This window comes from Zonotrichia albicollis, chromosome 4 (assembly GCF_047830755.1).
Source record: "Zonotrichia albicollis isolate bZonAlb1 chromosome 4, bZonAlb1.hap1, whole genome shotgun sequence".
Classification (NCBI taxonomy): domain Eukaryota; kingdom Metazoa; phylum Chordata; class Aves; order Passeriformes; family Passerellidae; genus Zonotrichia; species Zonotrichia albicollis.
The window spans coordinates 49734002-49746938 of NC_133822.1; the positions used below are offsets into that span (position 1 = coordinate 49734002).

The 12937-nt window shown below is 35.4% G+C and overlaps 1 protein-coding gene across 1 annotated transcript in view; it reads right to left on the reverse strand.

Annotated features, from left to right (window-relative positions):
• Positions 1-1200: 1200 nt before the first annotated feature.
• The window catches only part of RAP1B (RAP1B, member of RAS oncogene family), a 34575-nt gene continuing 22838 nt past the window's right edge, over positions 1201-12937 (reverse strand). Inside the window, exons 4-8 of the mRNA XM_005480579.3 lie at positions 12584-12640; positions 11357-11497; positions 9498-9641; positions 7634-7749; positions 1201-6191 (exon numbers count right to left, since the gene is read on the reverse strand). Coding sequence (XP_005480636.1) covers positions 7663-7749; positions 9498-9641; positions 11357-11497; positions 12584-12640 — 429 coding nt within the window. The 3' untranslated portion in view covers positions 1201-6191; positions 7634-7662. The remainder of the gene's footprint in view (positions 6192-7633; positions 7750-9497; positions 9642-11356; positions 11498-12583; positions 12641-12937) is intronic.

A 12937-nucleotide genomic window follows, 5' to 3' on the forward strand; every position in this document is an offset into this window, starting at 1 on the left:
ATTCAAAGCACTGACAGATGAGAACAAAGCAAAGGAAATAAGTCTGAAATTAAGAGGGCAGGATGCATACTTTAAGAAAAAAATCCCCAACCCGACAAACCTGTAAAAGTATATGAACGACTGGGGCCTTTGAGAGAACTTGTCTTAGCCTCTCCTAAGTGCAGACTGGGGAAACACCTTAGACGCTCCAGGGGGAACTCGATAAAAACCTAGAGGTGTGTTTCAGTACTTTTTGACTGGGATCCCATTTCATATTTAGCTACCAACACGGAAATAGGGGGTAAAAATGAAGAAAAAAATAACTGAAAATCTCATTAAAGCACCTTATACTTCCAAGAAGCAGAAGAGAATGCATTTTTTTATTCAGTGATATAAAGGACTGTAAATTCAAATTTATAATTAAAATTCTTAAATCTGTCCTAAAGTTTCACTTATCTGGATCAGATACACTAATCTTAACTCCAGTTGTTATCATAATATCAAGGGAGGTAGCAATGCTCCTTACTTAGAGGCAGGACAACCAAAGATGACCCAGCAGCCAGCACAACTAACACTAAAACCTGGCATATTTATTGCCAATGCCTAAGGTTCCTCTGCTTCCTTGTACCTTCTGCAAAGTTAACAGAGCCTACAGGATGTAGTACACTAGGCTAATTTTGATCTAGTATATCCTGAACTTTAAACAAGTAAATTAACTCAAAACTCCAATTACCCTTTACGAAACACGATTTAAGACAGTTCATAAATTAATTTTCTTAATGCCCTGCTAAGCTGCATACATGTCATCTGCATTTACAAAATTGTTAATTCAGAATTGCCAAAAGCAAGAGCTCAACAAAGTTCAAGTGCAATGTGTGACAGCAGCACGACTGCACTCAATACAAAGAAAACTGGAAACTACACTATACCTTGCCTTTACATTACAGAGGCAAAAAAGGTCGTTTTAGCCCATCTTTTCTTAGCTGAAACACATTTCTGGAAGTATGTAAATTTTAATTTTTTTTATTAAAGTGCATAGAAACTTTTAAAAAACCAATCTCAAGACTTTAAGTAAGGTGTTCATGTGATTGCTTAGTATTTAAATACATGTTGACCTTCAAAATGTTTGCCCAGGTTCTTACCAAAACAAATTTATTCTCATGCTCTATTGAGGCAACTCAGCTAAAACCATTTTTTAATTAAACAGGAAAAAGAAAGAGACAAATTTGTAGCTCATTTTATTTGTGTCTGAAAATCATGACAGTACTGCCAATGGTCTTTGTTGCTTTTGGGTGCATTACAAGCAGTAAACCCAGTTGATAAGAGCTGGAATTTCACATGTATAGATTTTTTTGTACTTAGTATGGGAGTGAAGCTATGGAGCCCTCCCTACTAGATTTGGAAGGTTAAAATGTCACATGGTATGAAAAGGTAAAGTATACTGACAAAAGAAGGAACTGTAACGTCCACTAGGATTTCACTCAGTATTCAGGACTGCAGAAATGGCCCACACCTCCAAGTTCACAGTAAACAAAAGACATTACATGAATTAATTAGAAACGACAATGATTCTCAAATGAAGTTCACCTCAGTCACAACTTCAAAGAAAAAAAATCCTGGTGGTAGTAAACTTTCTTAAAACAATGAACTTGTAGCGCTCGTTGTTTGGCAGAACTAGGATCTCTTAAGACTGAAGTGAGTACAGTGGAAGTGCAAAGACATTCTTTTATCCATTCACAAATCTCTCCCTAAAGAACAACTCTTTGAAAACAGGAAGTCACTCTCTGCTTGATAACTGAAACTTCTGAAAATAAATGGTTTTGGAGGTTATTTAAAACAAACAAACAAACGACCCCATAAAGACAGAAACCACAGCAAAATACACATTTATACGTTGTTTGAAGCCCAGATATTGAAATATTGTGAACAAAATCAAGACTACAAAACAACTTTGCTTGTCTTTTAGTTCAAGATTCAGAAAGTAAAGTTTTCCACAAATATAAGCATCATTCCAGAGTTTACCTTATAAAATGGAAAATATAGATGAAGTTTTAGAAATCTTCAAGTTGTGCATAAGCTTTTGAAAGAAAAGCATAACATGCTTGAGATTCAGAAATATAAACCTAATTTAATAACTCTGGTACTCTAGTGCTACCTTACAGAACTTACAACTGCATTTTGTTATATACCTAATCAACTTTTTATTTGTCTTTATTCTCCTCCCCACACATAGGCAAAATAAAAGCAATAAATTGAAATATAGCCTGATGCTGTTGGGACAGCAATATAAAACTGAACAAAAAGCTTTTTGTCCACACTTGGCCACATCATCAGATTACAATTTAAAAAGTGCTACATAGGTGTACATAGACTATTTTTGACCATTCACATCTAGTATAAAACTTTCTACTGCTGATATATCTAAACTGAAGTCTAGAACTAGTGCAGTATTGTGGACAAACTTCTTTCCAGCTAAGCTCTTTTCAAAACTGGCAAAAATGAGAAAACTTGGGGAAAAAATTAATTATGTTTGATTCATCCAGTTTGTTGACACCATTTTAAAAGAAGAAAATTTCTCATCTTTACTGTTGACCTGTAAGAAAATGGCAATTTTACTTAAAACATTTAATCCCAATTTCAAACTCCTACCACCTTTAATTTCTAGCATGACAGAATCAGTACATCTTATGAAAGAACTGTAATATCTAATTCCACAATACTTTTCCAGAATTTAAGTCTCTTATGCAGGAGAGCAGAAGTAGCTTGAGCTTACACTTAAATCATTTGGACATCTGAAAACATCTTGCAATGTCTCAAATCGTCTTCTAAATTAGGCAACTAACATTCATTTCATTTCAGAATAATTTGAGAATGAAAAGGGCACTAGGATAAGGTAAGATATAAGAGAAATTTATATTGCAAGGAAAGAGTCCTAATATGAAGAGTGCAATTCCATTAAATAATACTTCTGTATTTCAGGACATAAATACTACTTTTTCCATAGAAGGCTCAGACTTTAAATACTGACATATATCAATTTCAGATTAGAGAGGAAATAAAGCAGTGTGCACTGTAAGCATAAGGTAACTTTACAAGCAGTTACATGTGTATTAACAGCAAATTTGCAAAAATGCTTGCATTAGTTCTCAAAATGTGTGTTATGCATGTTTTCATCCAAAGCTTTAGGAGAAGTGTTCAGTTTCTGTACAAGTAGTTCAAGTGTGAACTTCTTAAGCATTGGTACTGGAATTGTCATGAAGATACGTAAAAGTTTGCACAAAAATGTCAGCAGACAGGATTGTTTTCTACAATTGGTAACTGCTTACATACTTCCCATTCCCATGGGGAACTGGGTCCTCACTTCCTCAGTGGGAACAGCATTTCATACCACAATTATTTAGACATGAAGAGAATTCTAATGTGTTTTTCTTTACACTTCATAATTTCATTAGCACATTTTGTCAAGCATCTTGCCTTTAACAACTGGGACACTGCTCCCTTGAAGCTTGCCTAAATTTTCAAGAATACTGGGGTTTAGGTGTTACCTGGGTTACAATGTGCTGGCTTTACACATCTGAAATTAGTTCTAAATACAGGGGATGGGGGAACATATTTCCCTTCTTTAGCACAACATTTAGATATTAAAGCCTAGAGATTCTGAAAATTTGACTTCCTTAACGGTTTGACCCAACTGAATACCTCTAATACTGAAGAACAGAACCACCAAGAATGCTTCAGTACAGAGCTTTTCAGGACAAAGCCTGATCTTCCCTGTCAACAGTATTCTTTGGCTGGACACCAAGACCAGACCAAGGCCCTTCTATGATGTTCTCAAAAGAATTTTCTCTTACTCCCACCCAATGCTATCTGTACAGCTGCCTGGAAAAGAAACACATTAAAAGGACCAATAAAAGGACAGCCAGGACATAAAAGTGTTACAAGCCCTGAATAAGCAGGGGTTGGAAATGAAGGGAAGAAAAATTCTGATCAGCTCACCAAAGAAGGTAAGCACCTAGTGAAAAAAGAACTAGGGCATCTAGTGCTCCAGTCTCCTTACTCTGGGGACCAAGCAGGATGGGGATTATCACATCTTAAGATTTCTAATGATAAATGAAAAATAATTTCAATCTTAAATCTGTCCCTGCACAGTAGAAGTATATTGCCTACATTAAACAGTGATGACTGATGGAACAACCAGCAGGAAGGATCAGCTGGGCTTCTTAATTCACTTTGGGCAACATAAACTATCTCAAAGCTTACCAGTATTAGCTAACCTAATCTGATTGAATTTGCAGGAATGAATTAGAACAAGCTCTCTGATAATTCTGTGCCAGAGAAACAGGAGGTACCAAGGATTTGGGTGTGACATTAATACATTAATTTCCAGCTGCACGGCCAAGATCAGGAAATCATCTACAGTCCATGCATTTACTCCTCAGTCCAACACTATTATCAGGGATTTCAAGTTGGAAAAATTCTACAGTCTGTACTGCAAGAACACTCTTCTGCAGATTTCCTTAAAACCAAACAAATAAGGTTTTGTTCATGCAGGTATCATGCAGAAAAATCATTCTGTCTCCCAAGATGATTTTTTTTTTTTGCTGGACTAAGAAAATTTAAACAATTAATTCTCCCTGGAAAGGAGGAAAATAACAGGCAACATATTTTCAAGTATCCAAAACAGCCACTGATGGTGTAACCTTTGAAGACAGGTATTTTTGTGTTAGACATATCCTTTTGTTAGAGCTTGGCATATTCCAAGTCCAGAAATAAATGGAATTTCATTCTGTCAGAAATTAATTTACAGTAACACATGGGATACTATTAGAAGAAATATCTATGGCATGTATTTGTCAGAAAACAAAGACATAGGGGCTCCTCTTCATCCTAAGACGTATGAATCTGCACTGTGCAAGAGATTTAAAAATCAATATTTACTAGCACTACTAAAACACAAAACATTCAAGTAGTATAACTGTAATGCAAGCCCTTGCATGGCAATCCAAATTTATTGAACTACTGATGCTAAGTCATACAAAATTGCACCACTTTAATTAAGGCTTTTAGTTTACATTTGGCCACCTCCAAGCAGTTGTAACATTAGGTTGGTCAATTTAAATACTGTGGCTCCCTGTTGGATATACACACAATCTTTACACCCAAACGTTAATGCATACAAAGCAACAAGGCATTGTTAAATAAATCAGCAAAAGTTAATTACTGCAACTTAGGCCCTGTGACCAATTACACATGATTAAAATTACTTCCCACATTCACATCCACAGTACTCTTCCACCATTTAACATCTCAACCAAAACGTTACACATGTAAAACAATCACTAACAGGCAAAAGTACTAAACCTGTATATTTGGTATTGCAAATACACTTATGCATGAGCAAGCAAGGGAATTCACAGTGAGAATCTACAGCTGCAGAAGCCCAAAAATGATTTACAAAAAATTGTTAAATCATTAAAAAATTGTTTTAAAATATACACTTCTTGTTGTAGACCCCCACTGTACACACAACTATAAACATTGTTCCCTATGTAAACAAGGAAAAGGAAACATACAATAAAAGGTTGAAAAGTCTGGACATTTCCTTCCCAACAGATATTAAAGGCCATGTCTTTAGTCAGACGTTATACTGAAAGGACTCTTAAAGACTAGGTCACTGTCTCCACAGGTTTTTCCTAAAATTAAAAAACTATATAGCCGTTGTGTTAATCAAAGCGCTTTTGTACAATACGATGATGATGATGATCCTGTATTTCTTTAAAAAAGTTACAATAAGCTACAAATACCGATGAAGCAAAGTTATCTGGAGTAGTCTATATAGGAGCTCTTTGGACTTTCTTTTATTATGCTAAAATAGTGGTGCTTTTAGGATTTACATTATTGTACTCTCCAATAGAAAGTGGGGATTGTTGAAGTATACAGTACACAGTTTTCATACATGTACAACATTGGTGGATGAACAATGTCTCTTATCAGTAATACTGGATGTAGGCTCTGGTTTTACCAGTTGCATACACAGAATATTTAGAAGTAAAAATCTCTCATGACACTGGAAAGTGATAGAATGTGCAAACTGATGTAGCTTTCATCCATTTCTTAAAGGGTACCACCACAGGAAAGTCCATTTAAGATGTTGGTAGGTTTAATAAAGTTGGAATGCTGGCACTGTTGAATTGGGCAACAGTTCTTCAGACCTGTAACAACAAAACAAGGCATTAGCATTAGTAACAACTATTTGTCCTTGTTCTTTAGTTAAAACAGCTACAGCAGGAACTAGCACTGTTCTTGACAAACACAAACCAACTTTAACACTTCTCTAATCATACACTTCCTACTGTACACATACAAATAACACACTATCTCTATTACTATCCTAACTAGATTAGGATATATAGAGGAATCAAGGCTGCACTGTGGAAGTAATATTTGCTTGATGGGACAAGTTTTGCTAACAGCATGACAGTTCCCATGGCTTTGAAAACAAACACTATTGAAAGATCAAAGCTCTTGAATCAAAAGTCCTGTTAAGGAAATGGAGCGACCATTTCTGCCACTCTCAGCTAATGCTTTTGGAACCATCTTGGTTTTACTTTTAACTGATCTAAGTTGTTCAAACTGAGGAGGTTTTAATATACCAAGAAAGAGTTACATATGGCACTACCTGATTCTGAATAAAAAGCCTACGATTTCTGACAGTGAGCTGTCCTACTAGGATCCTTCAGTACATCCAATAGGTCACCTGGATGACAAAATAATGGATCACAGCACTGAAGTAACTGCACCACTCTATGCTCAGTGACACTGAAAGAAAGGGAGGTAATAGCCAACTTTGATGATGTCAGGTAAATCAAGACAGACCTCTGCTCATACTAAGTCTTGGAGACAGAAAGAGGAAAATAATCTGCCCAGAAATCCCCCAAAAATTTTGCAGAAAAAAAATGCATGCCTCCTGACTAACTTCTGGAAAAGCTTGCTTAAAGAGCAGGCTGGAGCTTGCTTTATCCTTCAGCACCATTCTTTGTGCACATATTAAGTCATGTAGAAATTTAGCCAACTGGAAACAAGTAAGAAATTGGTCTAGTAACCAATAGCTTCAGGTAAAATATTTGGAGTGTTACAATGATCACTTAACCTTTCTGATCCAAATATACTAATTACCATTTGGCCTCCAAAATATCCACAGTCTCAAGAAAGGAAGCTAAATTCCTATGACATCACACAAGCATATGCAGGAGTTCAAAGCAGAAAGAGACACCAGCATGCAAACTACAATACTGTAGTGTGTGCATTCCAGATAACTGAGCTCTTGCAGTAGATTTCATCAGGCTTAAAAGAGAAAACCATGTTTCCAAAAGCTTTGAAATGTCAGAGTAAACACTGTTAATTTGAGCTCTACCAAAACCTTAAAGCTTGAGAAAAAGTCCCCCCAGACTAGTGTGAACAGTGTGTCTTGCACATATTTGTAGTTCTGACTTTGAAATGGCAAAAGGAAGACCATTAAACATTCCTATGATAATGTAAATCAATAATTTTCAATCCTGTTCTGCATCAGCTACCAGGGCTGTTTAAGGTTTTTTAGTTGTTGCTTTGCTTGTTTTGAATAGCCATAATGCACAGAAAAAATTAAAATGTTTACCTGGCTCAGAGCTACAGTACAGCTATGCATTAAAGTAGCTGACATGATGACTTTTTGCGTGCTTTTCCAGGCACTGGAGTTTTTCTGTTAATTTGTCGCACAAGGTCATAAAAGATCTGAAAAGACAGAAATCAGTTGATTATGGATATTAGGAAGCTTCTCTTAAAACTTTAAACCTTGAATTTTCACACATAATGCACTCACATACTCAAGGACCCCTGAAAACATGTAGTTACCACAAAGCTATAAATTGTATACTTAGTTACTAACTGGTTGGGGTTTTTTTCTTAAGATAATTGTCTGCCAAGGGTTCTACAGTTTCAATGAAGCAAACTGAAAAGGCATCTATAACCCACAGCTATTTAATCTCTGGGTCAAACTCATCTGAACTCACATGAAAAATGCCACGGTGATCAACTACTGTATAGTATTACTTTGCAGTTTAGCAGTAAGGTCAAGAAACAGGTCACAGCTTTCTTCTAACTCAAATCACTCTTAGGATATTCTTTTAAAGAAAATTCTACTAAGTTTTAACTACACATTTTTTCATGGTAACTCACATACACTACATATTCAGTAATAGTCTCTTGTATTTGAAGGAGATCATGCTTTTTCAGAAACTTAAAAAATACTGAAGTCTAAAGAACTAATTCCACCTGTCTAGACCTACAGCATAACGGAAGCATAAAATTTCCTAGAAAAGTAACTCATTTATGGGACTCTCACACTTGGAGTCTCCTAGAATTCTAATAAGAACACGATTTTTTTGAAAGGCTAATTTAAAACAAATCAACATACAACGTTTCAACAGCATCTGTTTCATTCATAATTGACATTGCTCCAATTACTTCTACATCTCATAAACTAAGGAAGCCCTCATGCTAAATCCATCCTGGCACTTTCTTAAGCAATGGCTGCAAAGCAGCAAATGTTCTAACAAGGATTTGCTGGAAGTTCTAGTTTATTGAGTGTATGAATTTTATACATCTATGGTGATTAATTCAAATTTTTAAAAAAGTCAGTGGCTTCCAGAAATTCCCACCTAATTAAACACAGATTACTTATTTTAAAAATCAGCTGTGTTAAAACCACCATACTGTTTTGATTACTTGCAAGTCTGGTACAGAGGCCCTTTCAACTTCACTGATGCTGCCAACAATGTTTTCCAGATGACCTAACGAACTGTAGGATTTATCATAAAATTCAAGCTGTTCCAGAAATGTAAATACTAACACAGATTCGTTTTCTAAATTTTTTGTATCCCTTTCCTCATGCTGGCACCCCCCACTGGATAAAAAGGCATGCATTATGGCAAATCCCCAAAATTCATGCATTTGATTAATTGTCTAGTTCCTGTTAAATAAACAAGTAGATACATAGTAGAAAGGCTTTTGCATCCCTTTTACTTTAGAGAGAAGCTAATTTTAACAAAACATTCAGTGGTTTTTCTATTTACCATCTCAAATACTATTAACACCAAGTAACTTAAATCAAGTAGTTTTAGTGACTTAACTCTCTTAAACGTCTTTGAAAAAAGAAATCTAGCAGTACAATCTCAATTGATAAGAGACTGTAGCAACTAAGGAATGGAACATTTTGTAATAATTTATCCTAAATTATTACAAAAATAATTTGAAAATTACACTAATTACACTAAAATCAATATAATTTGAAAAAATTCCATGTCAAAGCTAAATATATCCCATAAACATCTCGTAACAGTAGGGTACAGTTTTGTCAATTTGTAGTGAATATTATTTCATGATTTTGTTAGTTTTTCCTTGACAAACAGTAAACAGTTATCAGGACAGTGTCCCATTCTTCTACCCCAACATCTCTCCCCACCCCAGGTAAAATGCCTTACCTCGTTAACATTTATCTTTGATTTTGCAGAAGACTCTAAGAATGCACAGTTATTCCATTGCCTTGCTAGGTTCTGACCTTGCTCCTTTCCCACAACTCTTTCATCTTCCAAGTCACACTTATTGCCAACCAGAATCATAGGCACCTAAAAAGCAGTTCAAAGCCAGTAAAAAAACAACTACAATTTTATAGCAGCACAGTGTAAATGCACACCTAAAAGCCATCTGATTCCTTAGAGGATCCTGATTTTCAGAATAATCAAGCTCTGGTATAATGACTCTTACCAATGCCAAAATCCTGGAAACAGTGTCCTGTCCTGGGTAGCATGATGAAGGATGCTAAAGCTCCTTTCACCATTCCCCTACTCTCAGCATATCACACAGTTCTTATTAGCAAGCTACAGCACACAGAGAAAAGGAACATGGTACCTTACCAGGATTCCCAATTACAGAAAATGCTGAATTGACCTTTGTAGCAAGAAAACATCATCATCTATTTTTCCCCCCTTAGTCTCTTTTACTAATTTAAGGACATAGCTAAAGTCCTCACAGATTCAAGTGTTGAAAAAAAGTTTACAATATTTTGACCATTTAATTTCCCCCCACTGAGAAAGCAAGTCACGCCTAAGCCTGGGCATAAGAAAAACTTTTTCTGTGAATTCTGATGGAAAATGAAGTTGCAACTTGAAGCTTACTATCTTTCTCCTGATACTATGGAATGCCTTTCAGGACTGAGCAGTACAGTCTAAAAAAATACAATTCTAAGGAAATACCTCCAAAAATGCTACTAACCAGTGTAAATATAACACACAAAGTAAGATCTTAAATATCATTATATTTACTTTGATTTTATTGTACAAAACTAATTTCATGGTAAAGAAGGCTGTTACTTGGTAGGTTGTGGATGGGAAACTTAAATATTAACCTTCTGAGATACATTTGTGGTAATGGGTAATAAATTGCTTCAAGAAGAAATCTGCTGAACATAGGCAAGACCTGTAAGTGTTTATGGTCAAGGAAGTGCAAAGTGGTTTGTATTAAAAAAGTCTTAATGCACTTCCCTGAAACTGAAATGGTTAATATATTCTGTGTCTGCTGACAGCAGAAGCCTATGCAGTAAGGAATGTATCAAAGTTATCAAAGTTTGCATAAACACAGTTTAAATTATATGATCATGCTTATAAACTGTTTATTGCTTATTTTTTTCTTCAAGAAGGTAGTTTTTCTGCCTGAAGGCTAAAAGCTAAAAGGTGTTTCTGTTAAAAAAAACACTCTTACTGCTGTTTTCACATTTGAAATACTTATTTTTCTTTATTAGGGGACCAAGCATTAACTTCCTCCAACTGCTGTAAGGTTCTTTTAATAATTGATAAAATATAATGTTTTAACCTCACTTTGTATCTTTAATAATGCTAAGAGATGCGTAATAGAAATTGTGTGGGAATAGCTTGACCAAACTTAATTGCGAGCAGACAAAATATAAAAGCTACATAACATGCAAGTTTTAAGGTTACAATTTAAAATTTTACGCTTTTAAAATATCATAAAGGAGGGATATTGAGCAGAAAACTTCATTCATAGTAATTAAGGCAACAATAGTTGTTTTAGAAATGCTTGCTGCTGTCTAATGAATAAAGTTATACCCAGCTTCAATTAAGTTATTTTAAATAAAGACTAAACAATTGTCCATATAACAACACATGACAAGTTACATTTCTCCAGTTGACCTTAAGAGTTGCATTCCTGTACTATGCATCTACTGGTTCATACATCTTAAAACTTGAAGACCACCTGACCACAGTGTGTACACTGCAACACACTAAGGAAAACTTTAAATATTAAAAATTTTTAGAGATCTTACATCATCAGTGTCTTTGACTCGAAGAATCTGTTCTCTTAGATCCTGTAAATCATTAAATGTAGATTGAGCTGTGATGGAATATACTAACGCAAAACCTTGTCCGTTTTTCATGTATAGATCTCTCATCGCTGTAAACTGTTCCTGTAATTACAAAAAAGACAGATGTTGCATTCAATTTGCATTTTACTTGCACAAACTGCTATAAACTTTAGGTCTAGTTTACAAAAACTACAGTAATTTCACTGGAGAGAAGTACAGTAGAAGGTACACTGTAATCTGTAGATTACAGAAGCTAAACTGCTCCTGAACCTCTCCTAACACACCAACATTTTCTCTATATCCTGATAGTTCCTTAAAATGGATCATGAAGTGAATGCATCCCTTTTCACACCCAATTTTGTAGTCTAGGAAATTTCCCAATAAATTCTACATTAATTTTCAAGGAGATGGACTTGAGGATGGAGACACTCAATAGACTCGTCACATTTCCATGACTTCAGGGCCACCTATGATATTGCATATAAAGACTTGCTGGTGCACTCTTACCAGTACAACTGTAGAATGGCACGTGCCTCTTTCGCATTGGTGACTTGGCTATGTGGTGCCTGATCAATCACTCCCTGTCCCTTGCTGTATGTCACATGAAAAGTGCCATTTATTGCTAGAAAACACCCACTCCATCTTACTGTATATTTACAGAGTATTAATCTAATAGGGAATTTAAATAAGTTATTATTGTACCAGATTACTGCCACACTTCCGAGAACACACGTTAAACTCCAAGAATCTTGAGCTTAAACTCACTGGAATCAATAAAGGAAATTACTGGTTTCAGTAATATTGGAACTAGTCAGAGCAAAACCTGACCAGTATGCAAAGGGTCAGCATAACCCCTGTGCTTTGAGCTCCTATAAGCTGACAGAAGCAATACTATTTTTATCCCAATGTCACAGTACATCTCACACACAAAAGAAAAAGGACATCAGAAGAAAGCACGTATTCTCTACAGCAACAGAAATCAAATCAAAGTGGCCAGTGGGTCCTAATTTTTTTCTGGGCAACAAACTTAAAATAAGAGCACAATCTCTTTTAAAATGCTCTATTTCTTTCCTCTGTAACAGAATATGAGCTCATGGGAAGCTTGCAAATAATTTTCTGCTGCGAGACTCAGGTTTACTTTAGAACACACTGTATTATCAGTATTTAGGAAAGTCGTTCTTTACATACCGTTCCTGCAGTATCTAAGATTTCAAGCATACACTGTTGTGCATCTACTTCAACTTGCTGTCAAGAGAGAAAGATATGGTTATAATTTTTCCCCTTGCAACTCTCCCCTCCAAAGACATCAGAAATTGTGTGATTTTTTTATAAGTAAATTCATAATGTATAAAGCAACATAATGGCTTAAGAAGATTGTTTGGATATACACTTTGAAAACAGCAGGAAGAAGCCTTTCAAAGAGCCCTAGTGACATTTTCAAATGCAGTGTCAGCAGCCAACTACCACTTTGCAAAGTGATTAGGGATTTTTGATTATTTAAAAGGAGGCTGCTAAATTTGTAATGATGGTTATCAGCAACTA